The sequence below is a fragment of the Somniosus microcephalus genome, chromosome 4 (genome assembly GCF_052327205.1).
Source record: "Somniosus microcephalus isolate GS21.2 chromosome 4, FLI_Smic_1.0, whole genome shotgun sequence".
In the NCBI taxonomy this organism is placed as follows: Eukaryota; Metazoa; Chordata; class Chondrichthyes; order Squaliformes; family Somniosidae; genus Somniosus; species Somniosus microcephalus.
In genome coordinates this window covers 325,910,115-325,934,952 of record NC_140990.1, presented here as the reverse complement: position 1 = coordinate 325,934,952, position 24,838 = coordinate 325,910,115, and the positions used below count along the sequence as shown (strand labels likewise).

The following is a 24,838-nucleotide window of genomic DNA, read 5'->3' as shown; positions in this document are numbered from 1 at the left end:
AGAAATTGAGTTTGCCTCCGCCAGGGCTGTAGCGCCCGAAATTTAGGGCCAGCGTTAATTGCCGCTGCGCCCGCCAAAAATTCAGCTGCGCCGCGCCCAGACGGCTGCGGGCGCTAATGGAGGGTGTCAGCGCCTCGCAATGGGCGCTGAATGCAGGATTGCGGCGCTAATCCCCCGCTGCGGCACCCGATGCGGTGCGGCAGGCTGGGGTACTGCAGGCCTCCTCCTTCTGTTAAGGAGGAGCTGCCTGCAGCCGACCGCTGGCCGGTGGAATCGCACGAAAAATAAGCCCGGCACCTCGGAGAAGTGCCGGGCTCGAGGCCCACACACATCTGTGCCGCGGGGGGGTGGTGGAGGAGTCCGGGGAGGGAGGTGCGGGCAGGCGGCCGCCGGGAAAGCGGCCGGCCGCCGCGCCACCTTAATGCGCCGGCGCTAAGTCCAGCAAGAAACTTTTGAAAAATCGTTGGTTGCGGCTGCCACGGGCGAGGCGGCCGCAACTGAATTTCGGCGTCCGGCCGCGTTACCACGGCAACCGGGACGCTGCGCACACCGATGACGTCATCGGTGCCGGCACAGCGCTACCGGCTAACGCCGATGGTAGGGCCCAAATCAATTTCCGAAGCGGCTATAATTCCGGCGCAAGGCCCTCTAGCGCCTCTAATTGGGCGCTAACCCCACTCAATTTCTAGGCCCTTGTACCAGGGAGGCAGGAAATTAAAGAGATAAAGCAAATTCCAATGGGGTGAAAAACTATAAACAAAATAACAAGACAGCAGGATAGGGTTGACGGAAAAATATTGGAAAGGCGGGATGCTACCTTAGTCTGAGTGACAATGGTATTTTGACCATTAGAACCAATTAAAAAAAGGTGATTTTGTTAAAGACCATATATGGGCACTGGCTAAACCAACTTTTGATAAGAAAAGGGTTAAAACCTCAATACTCAAAGAACAACTTCACACAGACGTACTGCGAGGACAAAGGAACAGACTTAAGATGATGTCACCTGTGTCCGAGAGATTCCAGAGACCAAGGGCTGTGAGCTACTCATTAAAACTATCGCCTAATGTTAAGTATATTACGCTGTAAGCTTAATAAATCTTGATCTATTGCTCAAACATACTGGCTGCTGCCTATTAGTGTCTCGTCCAAGAACTCAGAGATCATCATTAAGATTTTACAAATTGGCTCCCCAGATGGGACAAGACAAAACAGCTAGTATTGTGTAATAAACCAGACCTCGAAAATAGCTTCCTGATCAGCTACTGCTCTTGAGGAGGGATAAACCCCGTGGGGTGTGTCCGTGAATTGTGTGCCAATAGTTATTGATGTTAGATGTCCGTTAGGAAAATCACCAAATGGTTAGTAAAAGTTTTGTTAATACATATAAGAGTAAGTTAGACAGAGGTGCCTGTGCGGAGGAAGTACAGGTATTATTGATGGAACGTTTACCCAAAGGAGACCGAGTCCCCTTTGAAGAAGTGATAAACTTTATTCAGGAACGTGTGAATCAGAAAAAACACTAGTTAAGAGAGAAACATAGCCAGGTGGTTAAGCATAATGTGCAGGAGAGAGAGGGAGAGATAAAGAAGGAAAAAGATCTCATTTGCAGGCTAACCAATCTGAAAACTCAGCAAAGGAAGGAAAAAAAACAGGGATTTGGAAAGCCAGGAAAAGCTGCTGAGACGCCGATTTAAAAAGAAAAAAAAAGAAATTTAAAGGTTTACCGACATGGAAGTTATTAACGTCTGTGCCGAGACAAATAAAACACAAGGGGGGAAAAATTCAGTATCGCCCCGTTTGGGGGCGCCATTATCGGCCGTGTGCAAAGTTTAGCGCCTGGCGCTAATTATCCCCTCCGACAGCAAACTTGGCTTTTATCGCCCCTGGAGGTGATTGGAGCGCCAAATCAGGCGCTTCACCCCTGTCTTAAGGCGCAAAGGCTGAGGAGTGAGGCGCTACCTCAGAGCGCTGGCGAAGCAAGGAAGGGCAAATCAAAATAAACCTGCAAAGTGCTGCTCAGTACTCAAAACTCCTTCACACAGCGTTTAATCTCTCCAGAAGTCTCTCTCTCTCTCAGAATGCGTGGTGCAAAAATGTCACCGACAAAAAAAGGCAGGAAGCGGTCGCCTTTAAAAAGCGCTCCCCTAGTCCCTTTCTGACAGCATAATGCTCCCCTCAACCTGTCGTTGCCAGCGGCAGGCGGTAAGGCAGGGGGCGCAACTCAGTATCCGGTCCGGGGCGCTAACGGAGCGTTGCGCACTCGACTGACGTCACAATCTGCTGGCGCAGGAGATTGTGGCGATAGTGTTTAGCGCCGCTGCAAAATGCCTAGTTAATTTCGCGAGTGGCGCAAACATCGCCGCGCCCAGGCACTAGTTGCTTTGCGCCCCATTAGCGCCCTCTTAAGGCGCTAATGGGAGGCGCAAACAACTGAATTTTCCCCCCAAGATTTGCTGAGTAAAAGGAACCTTAAAAAAATGCTGGAATTTCAGTTTGTGTGAAAGTGTGTATTAAAGTGTGAAAGTTTTCCTGACTATGAATGTTTAAGAAGTTACAGTATTTCTTTTGTCTGAAAGTCTGTCATTAAAAGAAAGATTCTGTTATGTTTGTTTTAGCTCCACCCACTTCTCTGTGTTAAAAGCGTTTAAAACCTTTGTCTTGTCTTGGATTTTGGAAGTTTTAAGAATGTGCGAGTAAGATTGTGCACCCATAATTGTAAAAAAAACTTTGAACTACAATTTAAGTTAAGCTGGTGTGTAAAAACTGAGAAGAACAACAAAAAGTTTGTTTAACAAAAGATTAAGTTTCAGTCTAATATTTAACCTTGGAGTCACAGTTGCTATGGTGAAATTTTCCAAAGCAGTTTGATTTGATTTGCTTAAATGTGAAAAACTAATTTTTCTCCAGTTGTATTCAATGTTTTTACATCTGAAGGCATCTGAAGAAAGGACAATAAGAAATATGATGTAATTTACTGTTTTCTGCAAGCATGTGCTATTTTGTTTTGTTTTATCTGTTCTGTTCGTGTTTAGTTAATTAAGTATTGATCTGCATTAGATTGGAATTATTAATTGTAACTAACCTATTAAATTGTTAATATACAACAGTCTTTTTCGATCGGGAAAGTTTTTTAAAATTTACGTGAAGTGACGCAATTGCGTGTGCCTGACAATGTTTCGTTCCACCTTAAAAACCTGACAGCTGTTCACCAAGCAACATCTTTAGTATGAAATTTAAAGATATTGAGCATTATTAAATTTAAATTTCTTAATTTTAAGTTAATATTTCCCCAGAGTGACAGAAGGAAAATTATGATTGATAAATTTACCCTTGGGCTCTTAAGCAGAGTCACAATGGAGTCTCTTTTTTCTTTTGTTATATGAAAGTTACCTTGTGAACTAAGTGCAGCACTTCTGTCTCTAATGTTAAAACACTGTGTAAGCCACCTAGCCTGGGAATCACTTGTTTCTGAAATTGGAAATGGAAGATAAATTGATTGAAATGAAATTGAACATTGACAAAACCTGTCAGTTCAACAATACTGTTGTTTGGATTTTGGGATAATTTTGTAATAACAAAATAGACTCAGGCACTATATATTGAGTTACTTTTGGGAAAATAAAAGATCTTCTAAAATAATGATAAATAAAAAGTGTTAATCTTAAATATTGTACTGGACAGTAAAGTTGCTCCAGGGCTCATGAATGAGATATGAATGGTAATTAATGGGATGTGTAAAATGGAGAGAGGAAGTGATTGAGGGTGTGAGATAGAAACAGGAGAATTATATCACCAAATGGGAATTTTCCAAACTTTCTAGTGAAAGTCAGGAAAGTGTAGTTAAGAATAGTAAATTGATAGCTTTCTCTTGGAGACATTTGTGTCCCTGCCTATAATGAACTTTTTAAGAAAACTGAATTTGATAGCCTGGCCACTATCCAAGACATCGGGACCATGCAGAGGAAGAGGAACAAAGACCTCCAGACAATCTCTTGATAAGATCACCTGAAAGTCCAAGAAAGGCTTGTATCAGATGACACGTGTGGCATAATATGGAGATACCGGTATGAGTGTGCAAATGTGATTCGTTACGTATGAAGCAATTACCATCCGGAAATGCATGGTGAGTTTGCACTGAAGAACAGGTCTCAGACATTGCTCAGTTACTTGACAACATCAAGACATGAAATGGTTAATGTGGCTCAGGAGAGTGAGACAACCTTTAAAGCATTGACACGTACTTCATCGAGAAACTATCTAATTAATGAAACAATCAGAATAGAGTTAAACACACTGGTACCTGTTAGAGGGATTGAAATTGAAGTTGAAGTGAAGAGTTACATGGAATCCGGATTGGGACAATTGAGGGCTAAGGAGAAATCATGTTTAGTAGGAATTATCCACAAGATGGATATGAATAAAAGAGAGATCTGGAGGATCTTTTAAATCCATCATTTGTTGATTAGATGTTAAACTGTAATGTCACTTGAAATGATTGTAAGATTGAATTTAACTGTGACTGTGCTGCCTCTCCCTCTAACTTAACCTCACTGTATGTATTTAACTTACTTATATATGTATAACCTACCTGTTGGGGCCGTTGCCCCTTTAACTTACCTTTTAGGGCCATTGCCCCTTTAAGACGCGCCTTAGCGTGCTGACGTCACGTCACGTACAACGTAGCGTGCTGACGTCACGGCACGTACGACGTGACGTGCGTGAGGTGGCTGCCGGCCCGACTCGGCCTTCCAGAAAGGCTGCCGGCACAGCCCGGCCTAGCGTCTTCGGCCGCATCTACCAGCCGCCGGGAGCGACGCGATCTTCCGCTCCCGCGGCAAGCATCGGCTCAGCCTGGCCTCCAGCTCCCGCTCCCGACTTCGGCCTCCACGGCCAGAAACGCGACCACGCGCATCACGTGACGCCCCAAGCGTGGACAACGCTACCGAGCGTGATGAGGTCATCACGCTCCCCACAGGACTGCTACGTAGTCCTCGTGGAGTCCTCGCTGGGACACAGACCTACACCACGGTGCTCCTACAGCAGCACAGGCTCCGGGCAGTTGTATTGTCCCCATGCTTGAGTCTTGGAAATTGTTTGTCTGTAAGTATTTTAGAATGCTATGGATGATTAATGTGCACTGTATGTTGTAGAAAATGTTTAGTTGTAACTTTTCTCTGTCTAGCTGATTAACTAGTAGCTGTATTTTCATACACTATGTACAGGGCTAATTTAAAGAGAATGCCTCCCAGTTTACTAAATGTACTGTGTTGCTCAGGCGTACCTAAATCTGTGTATACATATCAGTTATGCGCCTGTATACTAATGTGTGCTTCCATTTCTGTGTTGTATTTCAGTTTTACAATTAGAATCGTTCAGTAAAGCGTTACAAGAAAAGTCAAGCCTTGTGATTTTATTGGAAGATATCGAGTTGTTCGCTATCTGTCTAGCTCTGCATAGAATCGCGTTGCGAGGGCAGAACAGTAAAAAGACAACAGCACAGCGGGCTCAAGCGCAGGAAGATACCACTCAGCTACCATGAGTCTACGCTCAGGAAAACAATATACCCTAGAGGACGTCGACCAGTCAAGCGAGAAGCATGAGCCTCTCCTAGCAAACGATGCCAAGTCACAGCCCTCTAAAGTATCCCCTAGGTCATCTCGGCGGTCCAGCAGACCGTCGTCATCGACAGCTTCTGCAGCCGCCAAAGCACGTGCCAAGGCAAAAGCTGCCCAGGCTCAATTGTCCTTCGCTGAAAAAGAAGCTGACCTTATGAAGCAGAGAGCCGACCTCGACGCTAGTGTGATGAAGCAGAGAGCTGACCTCGAAGCTAGTATGATGAAGCAGAAAGCTGACCTTATGAAGCAGAGAGCCGACCTCGACGCTAGTGTGATGAAGCTGAGAGCTGACCTCGACGCTAGTGTGATGAAGCAGACAGCACAGTCCTCTAAAGTATCCACTAGATCATCTCGGCAGTCCAGCAGACCGTCGTCATCGACAGCTTCTGCAGCCGCCAAAGCACGTGCCAAGGCAAAAGCTGCCCAGGCTCAATCGGCCCTTGCTGAAAAAGAAGCTAGGGTTATGAAGCAGAGAGCTGACCTCGCTGCCAGTCTCCACATTCTCCAAAGCCAGAGAGCTGCCGCTAAAGCCGCAGCTTATGAAGAAGGTGAGGAGAACGAAGGCGGGGAGCCCAGCCAGGAAACATATGTTCTGGGACAGCCCCTCAGTCCAGTGCAACGTACAAGTGAGTGTGTCCAACAACACTCCAAATTGTTCTCCAAGGAAACATCCAACTATCTCAACGCAGAACCAGCTACTCAACACAGTAGCAAACAGCCTGTTTTTGGAGACACTGAGCTTAAAGGAGAAGAAACAAGCAAGACTTACCTACAGAGACCTCCACAGCACTCGGCCAATCCAGCCAAGCAGTCCTCACCCGAGCCACAGGGTACACAGGACCTCGCTGGGTGCCTTATCCGCCGAGAGTTGTTGAGTTCGGGCCTTCTGGAGTTAGATGGCCGTCCTGAAAGTTGTTGGTCATGGAAAGAGCCCAACCTGAGACTACACAAGGTAGCATCGAACAGTGGACAGGTGATGGAAGCCTTCCCTGCAGAGGACCGTGCCAAGGATCTGAAGGATTTGCACCTTGGAGTGGATCCTCCCCCCCTTCAACGGAGCCTGGGGCTCTCCTGGAACCTGGAAACAGACAGCGTCACGTTCCTGGTGTCCCGCGAAGAAAGGCCATTCACACGGAGAGACATCCTGTCCACAGTCAACAGTTTGTACGACCCTTTGGGGTTCGTAGCTCCCATAACAATGCAAGGAAAAGCATTAGTACGGGAACTCTCATCGGATCAGAGTGAGTGGGATGCTCCACTCCTCCCAGAAAAAGAAGCAAAATGGAACCTACAGTTGATCAGAGACAAGATTGACATCGATGTGGGCGCCGTCAAGTTCTTCACGGACAGCAAGATTGTACTTGGTTACATCCACAACTCCACAAGAAGGTTTTACGTGTATGTTTCCAACCGGGTGACTCGTATCAGACGATCCACTCACCCTGACCAGTGGTGCTATGTCCCCACGGACCTGAACCCTGCAGACCATGCTACCAGGTCTATACCAGCAGCACACCTACAGCAAAGCAGTTGGTTCTCGGGCCCCTCTTTCCTGTCTAATGTCAACACAGAGGAGACTCCTGAGTCCAATCCCTTCACCCTTGTGGAGCCTGAAGCTGATACTGAGATTCGGCCTGAAGTTACGACCCTGGTCACCAAAGCCTCAGAATCTCAGTTGGGCTCACAAAGCTTCGAGCGATTCTCAAGCTGGAGAACACTCTGCCGAACCACAGCCCGACTCATTCATGTAGCAGCATCCTTCAAGGGGAATTCGGACAACATAGAATGCAAAGGATGGAAATGTTCTAAAGAAGTATCCAGCACAAGTGAGCCTTCACAAGCCAAAGGTGTGATCATTCGCTCTGTCCAGCATGATGTCTTCAAGGAGGAATTCAAATGTCTTGAAGAGGGACAGACATTCCCCAAGCAAAGAGGAGAGTATTTGTCCACCCTACAGAGCCGTAGGAAATGGACAGAAGACAAGCCAAACGTCAAAGTGAGAGACGTTGTCTTGCTGAAAGACAGCCAAGCACGCAGAAATGAATGGCCAGTGGGCCTGGTTGTCAAAACTCTGCCGACCAGGGACAAGAGGGTCCGCAAGGTGGAGGTGAAGATTGTCAAGGAGGGGCCTATCAAAGTGTTTCTGAGGCCAGTCTCAGAGATCCTCCTTTCTGAAGTAACCTAGAGAACGGACTCTGAGTATGTTGCAGCCAAAGGACGTTTTCTTCAGGTTTATTTTGTATCTGTAGTGGTACAATGGAATTGTACCAAGCGGGGAGTGTGCTGCCTCTCCCTCTAACTTAACCTCACTGTATGTATTTAACTTACTTATATATGTATAACCTACCTGTTGGGGCCGTTGCCCCTTTAACTTACCTTTTAGGGCCATTGCCCCTTTAAGACGCGCCTTAGCGTGCTGACGTCACGTCACGTACAACGTAGCGTGCTGACGTCACGGCACGTACGACGTGACGTGCGTGAGGCGGCTGCCGGCCCGACTCGGCCTTCCAGAAAGGCTGCCGGCACAGCCCGGCCTAGCGTCTTCGGCCGCATCTACCAGCCGCCGGGAGCGACGCGATCTTCCGCTCCCGCGGCAAGCATCGGCTCAGCCTGGCCTCCAGCTCCCGCTCCCGACTTCGGCCTCCACGGCCAGAAACGCGACCACGCGCATCACGTGACGCCCCAAGCGCGGACAACGCTACCGAGCGTGATGAGGTCATCACGCTCCCCACAGGACTGCTACGTAGTCCTCGTGGAGTCCTCGCTGGGACACAGACCTACACCACGGTGCTCCTACAGCAGCACAGGCTCCGGGCAGTTGTATTGTCCCCATGCTTGAGTCTTGGAAATTGTTTGTCTGTAAGTATTTTAGAATGCTATGGATGATTAATGTGCACTGTATGTTGTAGAAAATGTTTAGTTGTAACTTTTCTCTGTCTAGCTGATTAACTAGTAGCTGTATTTTCATACACTATGTACAGGGCTAATTTAAAGAGAATGCCTCCCAGTTTACTAAATGTACTGTGTTGCTCAGGCGTACCTAAATCTGTGTATACATATCAGTTATGCGCCTGTATACTAATGTGTGCTTCCATTTCTGTGTTGTATTTCAGTTTTACAATTAGAATCGTTCAGTAAAGCGTTACAAGAAAAGTCAAGCCTTGTGATTTTATTGGAAGATATCGAGTTGTTCGCTATCTGTCTAGCTCTGCATAGAATCGCGTTGCGAGGGCAGAACAGTGACTGTAATAATTGTGTTTTGTAGGTAACAGAGCTTGGGAAAAACCAGTACGAATCCAGTATGAGGTGGTTTTGGTGGTGCCTCCTGTGTCACTACTACTGCAATTACCATGCTTTACGGGTCTAACAGGACTTGTCCATCAACCAACACGTTTTACTCAATATCAAAATCTATGCTCAAGTGAAACTGACAGTAAATGAGATAATTAAGTATGAGCCATACAATTATGTGACACAGTTCAGATACTACATTCCCCTTTTGTCTGAGGGCTTCATGAGCTCATGATGCGACTGAACTCCTCCCTAAAGATTTTTATGTTTTGGAGCAAGACAACTCGAGAATAGATATTGAAATTGACAGCATAAGGGACGATTCACAGTGGTGGGATATTGGGCTTAATACATCAGCACACTCTTAGGTTCATATTATTTCACACGCTCTGGTAGTTCTCCAACTTGTAATGATAGTGTATTTGATAGTGTAACCTGTGTAGCAAGACTTTGATACATAAGCCAATTGGGTACTCATGCCTATGACTAACCAGCACTAACAAATTAATTGAGCACACCGAAAGAGAAGATCAGAAGCAATGTAGAGGAGACCCCAGGTGGGCTAAGATTAGGAAAGATCTGAAGAAACAGAGGATACCCCAGGCGGGGCAGAATTGGAACACCGGAACAGTGAATTGAATTTAAGTAAGGGGTCAGATCAGGACCGTTACTGCCCGATCGTATGATGCAGCAATAGGAGCAATGGGCGGAGGAGAAAGGATAGACTGGGACGCACTAGAAGGCAAGACATATCAGCACAGCCGACATGATGGTTGGGGAGACCCGGGGTGTCCCTCAGCCATGACAATAAGGGGTCAGCCCCTGGGAGTGTCATAGTTAGCACCCAGGCCTATAATGAAAAGGGGGATAAAACCTCATTTGAGAAGCGTTCCGTTCCCCTCAATTAGAGGACTCCAATTTGCAGGAACACTAGTCAGAGAATAGATTGAAGTAGTTGAGGAATCAATGTTTAAAACATTTCATCCTCGAGGTAGGGACTTGTACGAAAGGCTGATATTTAGAGATATTTATTAGATGAGAATCATATACATATAAATTCAAGTGTAGCCACTGACCAAATAATATTACCCACAATTACTCCTGGGTAACTAAAAAGCTAAGACTTGTTCAAAATGCAGCTGCAAAGACCGTCAAAAGCAGTTTTGACTAAGTTTTGATAACAAACAGACACAGGCTGCGAGTGAAGGTTAAATTGCTAAATAACATATTATGATGCTAAGTAGAAATTAGAGTTCGCTTAACAAAACTAATTGCAAAGATATTTTAAAAATAATTAGTATGAGGACATAAAATGAGAGAGAGCATGGAGATAAGGTATTTATCTGGTAGATTAAAGTGAGATAGTCTGGATACCTCAAGACTAGTGAAACAGCGCTGATATGGGCCCTTGGTATAAAGGCCTTGTACCAGGGAGGCAGGTAATGAAAGAGATATGGTAAATTCCAATGGGGTGAAAAACTATAAACAAGATAACAAGACAGCAGGATAGGGGTGACAGATAAACACTGGAAAGGTGGGATGTTACCTTAGTCTGAGTGACAATGGTATTTTGACCATTTGAACCAATTAAAAAAGTTGATTTTGTTAAAGACCATATATGGACACTGGCCAAACCAGCTTTTGATAAGAAAACCTTGATACTCAAAGAACAACTTTACACAGACTTACTGCGAGAACAAAGGAACAAAGATGACGTCATCTGTGTCCGAGAGGTTCCAGAGACCAAGGGCTGTGAGCTACTCATTAAAACTATCGCCTAATGTTAAGTATATTACGCTGTAAGCTTGATAAATCTTGATCTATTGCTCAAACATACTGGCTGCTGCCTACTGGTGTCTTGTCCAAGAACTCAGAGATCATTAAGATCTTACAGGAGGGAATTTCAGAGCTTAAGGCCATGGTAGCTGAAAGCACGGCCGCCATTGGTGGAGCGAAGGACATAAGTAACGATAGGCCATGTTATGGTGCACCTTAAACTTAAATCATAATTCTTCCATAAACTGTGTGTCAGCAATCCAGCTTCAATATCTTCCTGCAGACATGGAATGCTGGCTTATGAAATTCAATGTATTTTTTCATAAGCCTCTATTCAATAACACACATTAGGTGAGAGTTTTTTTTATATAAAAAAATATATACAGTTTCAGCCAAAAGTGGTGACACAGAAGTGCCTACAATGGATTAATGAAGGGCATGGTTACAAATGAAGAATGATTTGAAGCGAATAAACTGATGCAAGTTGATGTTCATTTCATCTCGCTGTCATGTGACAGTCACCAGAATCCATTTTGAAAACGTTAAATTAACTTTCCAAGCCAGATTAAAATGTAGAAGGCAAAGGCCACATCAAATTTGTCAGTTCAATTTCTCCCAGCATTGTATGTGTGTGAGCTGCAGAACGATGTACCTGTCGTGACCTTATGGAGATGCACGGAAAGTAAAGCCAGTTATCAATATTTTCGTGATGAGAAAATGAGAATTTAGAGGGTTGCCTTTTGGCCCAAAAAGCCTACCACTTCTTTTTTTTAAGATGGATCTTAAACCCACCTCCACCCACAATCACTTTCCTTTCTAGAAGCACTTTGGATTGATGGTAATTCTCTCCTTCACCGTCGGCCACTAATCTGGTGGAGGAGGTCAGCTGTCCGTTATAGAGAACCCGCGTCATTTTCATTTCCATTCATCAAAATCAGTCGGGTTCTACAATGGGAGGACAATCTGCTCCAGCAGATTACCGCCCAAGGGTGAAGGTGAAGATGACCTCCATTGTAACCAATTGACCTTATTAATCTTCCCTACCAATTTCTTAACTAGAATCATAAAATCATACACCACAGAAGGAGGCCATTCGGCCCATCGTGCCTGTGCCGGCTCTTTGAAGGAGCTGTCCAATTAGTCCCACTCTCCCCTGCTCTTTCCCCTATAGCCCGGCAACATTTCCCCTTCAAGTATTTATCCAATTTCCTTTTTGAAAGTTACCATTGAATCTGCTTCCACCGCCCTTTCATCCAGTGCATTCCAGATCGTAACATGCTGCATAAAAAGAAATTCTCCTTATCTCCCTTCTCTGGTTATTTGGGTAATAAAACTCCAGATGGCCTCTCTCCTCGCTCCTAACTTACTGCTCAGACTCTTAACCATACTGAAATGTTGGCTAGATCAATCCTTTTCAAACTTCAGGAGCTAGATTTTTCCGAAGCCTTGGGGCAAGGTACATCATCAGCTGTGAGCTCCTTGATTTCTTGTCGGTTCGTTTCACGATTTGCGCCGGCAGTGGCCGAGGCCCTTTGTTACCTCCGGACTCGACTATTCCAACGCTCTCCTGCCTGGCCGGCCTCCCGCCGTCCATAAGCTTCGGCTCACCCAAAACTCGGCTGCCTGTATCCTAACTCGCAGCAAGTCTATTCATCCACTGTGCTCGCTGGCGTACATTGGCGCCCGGTCCGCAATGCCTCGCTCTTAAAATTCTCATCCTCGTGTTCAAATCCCTCGGTGGCCTCGCCCCCCTATCTCTGTAATCTGCTCCAGCCCTACAAACTCCCCCGAGATCCCTGCGTTCCTCCAACTCTGGCCTCTTGTACATCCCCCACTTCCTTCGCCCATCATTGACGGCCGTGTTTTCAGTCATCTAGGCCCTAAGCCCTGGAAGTCCCTCCACCTCTAAGACGCACCTTAAAATCTACCTCGCTGACCAGACCTTTCCTCACCTGTCCTAATGTTTGGCTCGGTGTCAAATTTTGTCGGATTACGCTCCTGCGAAGCATCTTGTGACTTTTTACTAGATTAAAGGCGCTATATAAAGGCAGGTTGCCGTTGTTATTCTAATTTAGTCGTTAAGTTGGTAATCAAGCAGTGAAAGTGGCCCCCATGTTCAGGCACCATATTAGGCCTGCACATACATCAGAGGGCTTGTATCCTAACTATCCATGTTGTGTGGGGGCAGTTCAAAATTACTGCAGGTGATACAAGATGCATGCTATCGCAGAATTTCACATACCAGCACACATAGGGCTTAGCACCAATGTTCCCCTTAAGCGGCCACACCGCTCGCTGAAGGTCCCACGTGGCCGACTTTTAAACAGAAAAACCACGCTCGCAAGGTATTTTGAATGGGCCACGTAGCCCGTTAAAGGGGGGGGGCACATGGCCCCAACAAGAATTACAGGGGACACGGTTTAGGGCAGAAGCCATGTTAACGGCATATTTGAGAATGGGAGGAAAAGAGAGTCGGCAAACGCGAAACTTTCCAGTGCTCCCGAGACGGGTACCTCTCCGTCGGGAGTGCTAGGTTGTATAACTTAACCCTCCCCCCTGCATAAAACAAATAAATGAACATCTTCCAATTTGTTGCAGTTTCTTGTGCTGCCTCCACACATCCTCACACTGACTTTGCTGAAAAGAATCCAAACTGAGAGTGGACTATCCAATCGGCGAAGTCCGTGCACCAACACCTAACGTGCTCCTATTATGTTACCGCCTGTGCTGTCCTTACCCAGGAATTTACTCACTTCATGTAACCTGTTTCACGCAAAGGGCGTAAGACCGGCGTTAAAAACAGCAGGGCGGGTTTCTCCGAGCGGACACTCGCAGCATGCGTGTGTAAGATTCCAGAAACTGTAATAAAACCGCTGCTGCCGTGTGGAGATCCAAGTTCAGAACGAATTGTGAAATGGTTAAGGAATACTAGGAAGTCAGCGTGGTCCTTTGTTTGTGAAGACACAAAATGGCGGAAGTCAGCAGGGGGTCCTTTGCCTGGCGGTCAGCATATGGTCCTTTGTTTGTGAGGCCGCATGGACAGGAAGAAGAAAGATGAGTGACGAGGAAGTCCCGCCCCCACACACACCTCATAGGAACATGAACGTATCATGCGGAAGGAACTCCAATCAGGGAAGGTTTGGAGTGAGACTGACCAATCGGGGGGGGGGTTGTGGCAGACAGTGGTATACGAGTGGGGCCGGCAGAAAGGCCCTATAACAGAAGTGACCCAGAGGTGGGAAATTCAGAACGAAGAAAGAAGAAAGAAAGAACAGAGGAACAAAGAAAGCTAGCCAGTCTATGTTTTTCAACTTACGACTCTCTCTGGACCGATCAGCCAGAGATAAAGGAGTACAGGAAACTTATTTTTATCCGGCACCGACGGGACCGACGTGGTGCCGGTTCATCAAAAATTCCGGATAACCGAAGGCTATAGTAAAAGATACGGAGAGATCAGAGCTCCGTATAAAGCAACAAACCCTGTTACTTAGCAACAGGTTCAGAACAATGGCCACAAGTTCCAAGCATCTCTGTAGCTTAGCAACAGCTGCAGCCACACCCTTGCACAACAACAGATGGCGGAAGGCAAGTACAATATGAAATAAAAAACTTACCTGAACCTGCTCCTGAATTTTGCCGGTTAACCGAGATTTCCGGTTATTTAGGTGCCGGTAAATCGAAAATTTCCTGTATGTATGAAAGTCGGACATAGAGCTTAGATATTGTTCAAGGGTACTTTTATGTATGGTTGACTTGGGTTATAAATCGCCCGGAGGTAGCGTGTAAGTTGCTGGGGGCTACATTTATGTAGACACAAATCTACCAAAGCAAGCGCTCTACTCGGAGCTCCGACATGGCAAGAGAGCCCCAGGTGGGCAGAGGAAACGCTTCAAGGACACCCTCAAAGCCTCCTTGAAAAAGTGTAACATCCCCACCGACACCTAGGAATCCCTGGCCCAAGACCGCACAAAGTGGAGGAGAAGCATCCGGGAAGGCACCGAACACCTCGAGTCTCTTCGCCGGGAGCAAGCGGAAGCCAAGCGCAGGCAGCGCAAGGAGCGCACGTCAACACAAGCACCCCAGCCACCCGCCCCTTCAACCACCGTATGCCCCACCTGTGACAGAGACTGTAGGTCCCGCATTGGACTAATCAGTCACCTGCGAACTCATTTTTAATGTGGAAGCAAGTCATCCTCGGTTCCGAGGAACTGTCTAAGAAGAGAAGGAGAACATTTATGTACGGGTAAATCAGGTGCATATTGATTGCAACGTACGCTTGAATTTTGAACTGTAGTGTGAATAAAGACCAATTTTATTGATCACATACTTGTCTGCCATTGTTACGCTTATTCGTAATTCTCGAGGTCCGAACAATAGTAAGAGAAAGGCTTACACGTGAACCAGGAAACCATGGCCCTGGAACTTTACAAGTGGTGCCCCCCCTGTACGCGACACTCCTGGCTGGGAACACCTGATCACACAGTCAGGCCTGCCCGTGCAGAGATGCATTAAGGATTCGTGAAGTTCGGTGACGGGCGAACCCATACATTTAGACATGTTCCGCGGCACAGATATACTCGCAAAATCTATTAGCAAAGTCAAAAGTGGGGGACCCATGCTCTGGCTCGCCTGGATAGTCTTGCCTGGTTAGCCAAGAGCTTTCGGAGCTGCTGGCAGGGTTAGGTTATTGCACGCTGCCATCTGCTGGCAATAGGGAAACAGCAACCGAACTGCTCGGGGTCTGCAAAGCCCAGAGCTAATCATTCAGTTTATGCAGTTTGGAACGAGTGATCATTAAGGCAAGTAATTTGTCACGGGGAAAATGTAAAACAATGTCAGGGGAAATCAGGAAATTACAGGGCTGACAGTTCACCTGCACAACACAAGCCATGTTGTAGGTGAGAGGAGTGGACTATGCAGCGCTACAATTTCACTGGCCAGACTTGAACTATGGGGGTAAGGGCTTAAGTGGGAACTAAGTGAGAATCATACTAAGTGAGAATTATAATTTCACAGGCCCGGTCGGCTGTGAGCAGACAAGGCAGAAGGCAACAACCAACGAGCAGAAAATGGACGCCAAGAATCTGGACAGACACAACAGGAAGCAGAAAGCAGCAGCCGGAATGGGGTTAACAGGAAGCTGGTCTGAGCTGAGCTGCTGTGGGCAAGGACCAAGTGGACACCAAGTGAAGAAATAAGAGTCGGTACAAGGCTCTCCTTGTGCAGTATAATAGAGATAAAAAGATAGAATGATAGCAAAATACTGCAGATGCTGGAAATCCGAAATAACAACAGAAAATGCTGGAAAAACTCAGCAGGCCAGGCAACATCCGTGGAGAGAGAAATAGAGTCAATGTTTCGGGTCAAACCCTTTGTCAAGACTAAAGAAGCACAGGAAATGAAATAGATTAAGAGGCCAGGCTGGGAGAGAACAAAAGAGAAGTGAAGAGACATTAAGAGGTATTCAAAACGAGACGAGATGGTGATAGGACTAGTGGAGACAAAAGACGGCTCTAGATTAGGTGTGAAAGCCTGTCTCCACTAATCCTATCACCATCTCCACTATGCGCCGGCAGTTGGAGCAGGCCCAGGATCAGAATTCCACGCGGGCCCACAGCTCAACGGCTGGTGCACAAGGTAAGTGCAGGTCGGGGGCTTGCACCCGCGGGAAGCCCCAGACATGAATTTCTGGGCCATTAATACGTTACTGATCGTAATGTTTCAAGATTTTTTTTAACCTTATTTGGCTCATGGCGTTAACGCCGGTGGCGTGTTAATGTAAAACAATCTTGTGCAAAATGCCTTTTCTTTCAAGTTAATGGCCCGCATTTTGCGACCTCCACAGGTGCGTACGAGGTGGGTACGCGCCCGTAGGGGCCGCGCAAGTTCCAGGTTTAGGCTTGTGAAGCTGTACCCGGAACTTGCGATCTGTCCAGAATTCTCTCGACAGATCTAATGCATGCCCAAGAAATGCGCCCCTGCGGTGGAGAGTTGCGCTGTTCGCTCAACTTCCGCCCGCTGAAAGGCCGTGGAATTCTTACAGCTGGTAAAAGCAGCGTAAGGCCTACTTTTACCAGCATAAGTGTTTAAAAAAATAGAAAAATAAGATTTTATCACTCACTTATAAATTAAAAGCCCCGTCCAATAAGGTAAGTTTATATTAAGCCCCGTTAAAACATATATAAAAAAATTAAATTTTTGTTTAACATATTTAATTAAATGCCATTTTAATTAATTTTTTATACGTAATGGTTTTTCTTTCTTTATTTCAGTGCGTTGGTGCATTTTTGTAGTCATCCCCATTCATACTTTTGACAGTTCTGTGCGTACGGAACTGCCAAAAGTATGAAGGGGGATTCCCTTCTTCCATTGGTTCGCCTGGTCCACGTGATCCTAGGGGTGCTTGCGGACCGCCTGCGCCCCTGGGATACACGGGCCTCTGCGCCTTTCCAAGAGGAGAGGCCCAGGATCGGGAGCCTCCGTATCTCCGGCACCAGCAGGTAGGTTCGTAGATTTTTGTTGCCGATCGGAGGCATCTGCCCGCCCTCCGATCGGAAACCCAGGGCCAATGTTGAATTGTAATACTCCCAAAGCTGCGGGTTGGATATGGAAATTGTTTTTGTTTGTTTTTGCTCAGCGTGCCTGCATCGAGCCCTCCCATGTTAAGACAAAAGCAAAATACCGCAGGCGCAGGAAATCTGAAATTTAAAAAAAAAGCAGAAAATGCCGGAGACACTCAGCAGGTCAGGAGAGGTGAAAGGGCAGGTATCACATCTCCAGCACTCGCATAGGACGGTGCCGGGCGAAGAGGAGCGGCTGTTGGGGGCGATAGAAACACGGACCAGGGTATCAGGGAAGGAACTGATTCCATATTAAGGTTTTCCTCGCACGTAATGTTTCCTAACCCCAGCTTTAAAAGCGGACCCTTTAAACCAGTGTAAACGTGACCAATTCCCACATGTGCCACCCCTGTGGTCCGTCTGAGCGAGTCTGCAACTTTAGCGTAGAATTCGTGCTCAGTTCTCGACAGTTTTGGTTTATGAAAGTGCACCTGGAACTGGGCTTAGACAAAATCGCGTTTCATATTCGAGCCCTTACAACCCACGGAGAGCAGAGGCTTTCAGCTCATCAGTCTGAACAGGACTTGAAGCAAGATCTCAGAGGTGCTCGAACCTACCTCAAGAAACTAGGGAACAGTAGCATAGTGGTTATGTTATTGGACTAGTAATCCAGAGGCCTGGACTAATGATCCTTGGAGATGTGAATTCAAATCCCACCACAGCAGCTAGGGAATTTGTAATTCCGTTAATTAAATAAATCTGGAGTGAAAAAGCAAGTATCAGTAATGGTGACCATGAAACTACCAGATTGTCATAAAAGCCCATCTGGTTCACTAATGTTCTTTAAGTGAAAGAAATCTGCTGTCCTTACCTGGTCTAGTCTATATGTGACTCCAGACCCACAGCAATGTGGTTGACTCTTAACTGCCCTCTGAAATGGCCCAGCAAGCCACTCAGTTGTACCACAAACGTCACTGTGGGAGTACCTTCACCACACGGACTGCAGCAGTTTAAGAAGGTGACTCACCACCACCTTCTCCAGGGCAATTAGGGATGGGCAATAAATGCCAGCAATGCCCACATCCCATGAATGAATAAAAAAAACTACTGAGGGGGACTGCAACAAATTACAAGAAGACATTAATAAACTTGCAGAATGGACACATAATTGGCAAATGAATTTCAACACACATTAAGTGTGAAGTATTACATTTTGGTAAAAAAATAAGGAGGCCACATATTACTTGGAAACTAAGAATCTAAATGAGGTAGAGGAGCAAAGGGATCTAGGAATACAAATACACAAATCACTAAAAGTAGCGACGCAGGTTAATAAGGCTTTAAAGAAAGCAAACCAAGCACTTCAATTCTATCCCTTATTTCTAGAGGGATAGAATTGATAAGTAGAGAAGTTATGCTAAACTTGTATCAAACCTTGGTTGGACCACACTTGGAGTGCTGTGTACAATTCTGTTCGCCATTTTATAAAAATGTTATAGAGGCACTGGAGAGGGTGCAACCAAGATTATGCCTATCAGGAAAGGATAAAGAGGCTGGGTCTCTTTTCTCTTGAAAAAAGAAGGGTGAGAGGTGACCCAATAGAGGTCTTTAAAATTATCAAAGGTTTTGATAGAGTAGATACAGAGAGAATGTTTCCACTTGTGGGGAAGAGCAAAACTGGAGGCCATCAATATAAGATAGTCACCAAGAAATCAAACAGGGAATTCAGAAGAAACTTCTTTACCCAGAGAGTGGTGAGAATGTGGAACTCGCTACCACAGGGAGTGGTTGAAGTGAATAGTATCGATGCATTTAAGGGGAAGTTAGATAAGCATATGAGGGAGAAGGGAATAGAGGGTTATGCTGAAAGATTTAGATGAGGAAAGACGGGAGGAGGCTCGAGTGGAGCATAAACACCGGCATGGATTGGTTGGGCTGAATGGCCTGTTTCTGTGCTGTATATTCCATTTAATTCTATCTAATTCTATGTAAGTACATAAGGGAGAAATGAATAAAAGGATATGTTGATAGAGTTGAAGAGGGGTGGGAGGAGGCATAAACACCAGCATGGACTAGTTCGGCTGAATGGCCTGTTTCTGTGCTGTGCATTCTATGTAACTCTAAGTAAAAGCATTTAAAACAAAATGGCGGTGTGGAAAAAATGAAATTACCTGCCAGTGGATGCACTGTTGTGATCGCCCTTGAGCCAGTTGATCTTGAAATGCCGCACTTTGACTCGGCCAAATGCCCCTTGACAGTGACCGGTGTCGTGCTGGGATGACGTAGGGCAGCCTTCAGTGGCGCGATCCCATTAAACTGGATGGTAGAAAGACAGCCGATAAATCCCCAGGTGTTCGCCTTCAGAAGCTCCTTGTCCAACCTGCTACTGTCTGCAGTTCAAACAAAGCAGCACAAGATTTTATTCAGTTATGGTACCTACCCTGAAAAAAATAAACATAATTGACTTCTATAATATCAACAATGCTTGCAGTAATTAATCCTCAAAGTGACTGAAACATATGCTGCATCATATTGTTGCAAACTATTATAAGCAGCTGGAGGTGTATTTTCAGCTCATCTATCTAATATTTATGTATAAAATCTTGCTTCTGATGTGCATGTGTCACACTAGCAATGTCACACACCCAGATGTCACACTCCCAGACGTCACACTCCCAGACATCACACACCCAGATATCACACTAGAGACGTCACACTAGCAGACATCACATTAGAAACATCACACTCCAGATGTCACACGCCAGACATCACACAAGAAACATCACACTCCAGATGTCACACTAGAGACATCACACTACAGATGTCACATGCCAGACTCCACACTAGAGATGTCACACTCCAGATGTCACACTAGAGACATCACACTACAGATGTCACACGCCAGACTCCACACTAGAGATGTCACACTCCAGATGTCACACTAGAGATGTCACACTCCAGATGTCACACTAGAGACATCACACTCCAGATGTCATATGCTAGACATCACACTAGAGACGTCACACTCCAGATATCACACTCCAGACGTCACACTCCAGACGTCACACTCCAGATGTCACGCTAGACGTCACACTCGAGACGTCACACTCCAGATGTCACACTCCAGACGTCACACTAGAGACGTCACACTCCAGATGTCACACTCCAGACATCACACTAGAGATGTCACACTCCAGATGTCACACTAGAGACGTCACACTCCAGATGTCACACGCCAGACGTCACACTCCAGATGTCACACGCCAGACGCCACACTAGTGACTTCACACTCCAGATGTCACACGCCAGATGTCACACTAGAGACGTCACACTCCAGACGTCACACTCCAGATGTCAAACGCTGGATGTCACACTAGAGACGTCACACTCCAGACGTCACACTCCAGATGTCACACGCCAGATGTCACACTAGAGACGTCACACTCCAGATGTCACACGCCAGATGCCACACTAGAGACGTCACACTCCAGATGTCACACGCCAGTAGTCACATTTTGCTACAGATGCAAAACAATGTTCAAACAAAGAGAAAGACATTTGCGCTGAAAGTCTCTGGAGCGGGGCGGGCAGGTGCACCTTGCTGCAAATACCAGGATATCCCTGCTGGGAACCTCCACTGCTGAACCTGGTAGATGTTCTGGGGTCAGGGGAGATTTCCTACTTTGCAGTCCAGTGTTGAGCAGCTGTGCCCCGATTGGATGCAGCTCGAGAGGACGCATACTGCGATGCTGGTTGTCAGGTTCGATGGTGGGAAAGGACTCTTCCAGAATTAAGATTCTCTTGGTCCCTTAGCTCCCTTTGTAAGGGGGCTGCATTAAAAGTAAAATAGAATTACATCCCTTAAACCTTCAGTGATTAAGGCCATGATCCTGGCATGGACCCCTAGTTGGGGCCTACAATTGCCTTCCGATGGCTTGATAACGACTGCACACTGTTATTGATGATCCACTGGTTCTTTGGGAGGCCAGGGACATGGAAACTTCAGGATTTGATAGTCCTCACTCTGGCTCTGCTACAATAAGTCGGAGCAGGAGTCCCTGTGCAAGACTGAAACATCACGTATCTGGGTCCTGGCTAAATTTCTACGCCTTCCCAGCGCACTTCCATTGGAGTTACGGTGGGAGAGCGCCGGAAGGGCTGCAGATTACAAAGTATTTACAGCACAGAAACAGGCCATTTGGCCCAACTGGTCCGTGCCGGTATTTATGCTCCACACCAGCCTCCTCCCACCCCTCTTCATCTAACCCCATCAACATATCCTTCCATTCCTTTCTCCCTCATGTGCTTATCTAGCTTCCCTTTAAATGCATCTATGCTATTGGTCTCAACTATTCCATTCTCCCTGTTTCTCCATCTCCGTCACATCTGTTCTGACGATGCCACCTTCCATACTAGTGCTTCCGATATATCTTCCTTTTTCCTCAACCGAGGATTTCCCTCTACTGTGGTTCACAGGGCCCTCGACCGTGTCCATTCCATTTCTTGCACTTCTCCTCTCACCCCCTCCCCTTCCTTCCAGAACCACAACATAGAAACATACATGGAAGATAGGAGCAGGAGTCGGCCATTCGGCCCCTCGAGCCCGCTCCGCCATTTAATGAGATCATGGCTGATCATCCAAATTCAGTACCCTGTCCCTGCTTTCTCCCCATATCCCTTGATCCCTATAGAAACATAGAAGATAGGAGCAGGAGTAGTTCAACAGTGGTCCCCTTGTCCTCACCATTCACCCCACCAGCCTCTGCATTCAACGGATCATCCTCCGCCATTTCCGCCAGCTCCAGCATGATCCACCACCAAATACATCTTCCCCTCCCCATTCCTTTCAGCATTCCGAAGGGACCACTTTCTCTGCGACACTGAATGGCCGACTCCTGCTTCTATGTATGTTCCACTCCTCTATCACCCCAAACACCCACTCCCCTTCCCATGTCACTTTCCCGTGCAAGTGCAGGAAATGCAACACCTGCCCTTTTACCTCCACCCTTCCCACTGTCCAGGGCCCCAAACACTCCTTCCAGGTGAAACAGCGATTTACTTGTATTTCTTTCAATCTAGTATACTGTAGTCGCTGCTCACGATGCGGTCTCCTCTACACTGGGGAGACCAAATGCATATTGTGTGACCGCTTTGCGGAACACCTCCATTCAGTCCGTAAGGGTGGCCCCGAGCTTCCAGTCGCCTGTCACTTTAATTCTCCGCTCCACTCCCACTCTGACCTCTCTGCCCTCGGTCTCTTACACTGTTCCAACGAAGCTCAACGTAAGCTCGAGGAACAGCACCTCATCTTTCGATTAGGCACTTTACAGCCTTCTGGACTCAACATTGAGTTCAACAATTTCAGACCATGAACTCTGCCCCCATTTTTTCAGACGGCAGCTGTTGATGATTCTGCCATTCCCATTTACACCTCTTCTAGACCCATTCTTTTTTTCTTTACTTGTTCCATTACCATCTCCTTTTGCCTCATACCATCATCCCTTTTGTTATTTAATCTCTCCTGCCTTCCACCCTATCACAGACCTTCCCTTTTGTTCTTTCCTCCCCTCCCCCCTTTCCCTGCCCCTGTACTTGCTTAAAACCTGTTACATCTCTAACTTTTTCCGGTTCTGAATGAAAGGTCATCGATCTCAAACGTTAACTCTGTTTCTCTCTCCACTGATGCTGCCTGACCTGCTGAGTGTTTCCAGCATTTTCTGTTTTTATTTCAGATTTCCAGCATCCGCAGTACTTTGTTTTTGTACTCCTTGTAGTAGCGAGTTGCACATTCTAACCAGTAAGAATTTTCTCCTGAATTCCCGATTGAATTTAATTGCGAATGTCTTATATTTATGACCCCTGGTTCTGGTCTCACCTGCAAGTGGAAATATCCTCTCTATGCCTACCCTATCAAACCCCTTCATAATTTTAAAGATCTCAATCAGGTCACCCTTCAGTCTTCTCTTTCAATCTTTCCTGATAGTTACAACCTCTCCATTCTGGTATCATTCTAGTAAATCTTTTTTTTGCACCTTCTCCAGTGCCTCTATATCCTTTTTATAATATGGTGACCAGAACTGTTCACAGTGTGGTCTAACCAAGGTTCTATGCAAGATTAACATAAATGCATGTTAGCCCAGTTATATCATGGTGGGTTCTTCTGACTTGGAGCCCAGTGGTCGTGGGATCAAATCCCAGCGCGGCAAGTTGTGAAATGAATTCTACAAAAATTGGTAATGTATTGACTTACACCAGGTTGTTGTAAAAAAAACAAACTGGCTCACTAATGCCCTTTAGGGAAGGAACGCACCCAGTCTGGCCTCCAAGTGATTCTAATCCACATGATGTGGTTGACTCTAAATGCCCTTTATCAAGTACCTAGCAAGCCGCTTGGTTCTCCCTGCAATCATTTAAGGGCAATTAGGGATGCACAATAACTGCAGCTTTCCTAACATCAATTCTTGAGGACAAAACTTAACAAGCAGTTATAATTATTCACTCGTTTGCCTCTGGAGTTTGTATGCAGCTATGATATATGGATTTGCCTATTTAGACCAGGGAGTACTTGAGCAATGGCTTTTAAAGGGGCAGGCCAGGTTAGCAGCTAAGATCGACAACCAGGCTCCAGGCTACCCATTACCAATGCTACATGGGATCCAATACTAATTACAGTAATTAAACGCAACATACCTGTATCTATAATGTAATGAAAGTCTTCCTGCAAGCATCACACTTACCTCCTGTAAGAGTTTCCCCATTGCTGTGTTAATAACACCCCCAATCTTATAAAGAAGCATCTCCTCTAACTCTCCGCTAGCAACGCTGTGTTAGTATAAGTGTGAATGATGTAGAGTTTGTCACTCCCTTCATTTCTCGATGCAGCATCTGTGGCTGGTGATTTATTTCGAAAATGTGCTGACAACAAACGGCGTCTTCAATTATTCATGGGGTGTAACTGCTTAATTGTAAATTCATCAAAATGTTCATTAACGTTTACCTGCACAGCATTCCCACTTTGTCAATAACACCTCCAGACAGCTAGCGGGCAAGAAGTGGTTCCTGCTCTACATTAATGTATCGCTCCAGTGTAGCACATTTCAGGAATCCAGAATGAGCCACTGTAAGAGTTCCATTCCTGCTAATTGCCTAGCGTGTGTGTGTGTACGATTCTGTAAGTGATAGAAATCACACTCTGCTCTATTTATAATGCATTGGTTAACTGGTTTGGATCAATTCCTGTGTTTGGTATCTTAACCCAGCTGTTCACGATGCAGTCTCCTCAACATTGACTAGTTGGACTAGTTACATTGATTCCTTAAAAATAGTGAAGAAAAAAAGAAAAGACTTGCATTTATGTAGTGCCTTTCACGACATCCCAAAGCGCTCTGCAGCCAATGAAGTGCTTTTTGAAGTGGAGTCACTGTTGTAATGTGGGAAAACTCGGCAGCCAATTTGCGCACAGCAAGCTCCCACAAACAGCACTGTGATAATGGCCAGATAATCTGTGTCTGTGATGTTGACTGAGAGGTAAATACTGGCCAAGACACCGGGGATAACCCCCCTGCTCTTCTTCAACATAGTGTCAGCCTAAAT

At 46.1% G+C, this 24,838-nt stretch overlaps 1 protein-coding gene across 1 annotated transcript in view; it reads right to left on the bottom strand.

The window, feature by feature from the left end:
• LOC147120676 (contactin-associated protein-like 5) overlaps positions 1-24,838 on the bottom strand; it is a 665,277-nt gene that overhangs the window by 30,610 nt on the left and 609,829 nt on the right. The window contains exon 19 of the mRNA XM_085986858.1: positions 19,417-19,635. Coding sequence (XP_085842984.1) covers positions 19,417-19,635 — 219 coding nt within the window. The remainder of the gene's footprint in view (positions 1-19,416; positions 19,636-24,838) is intronic.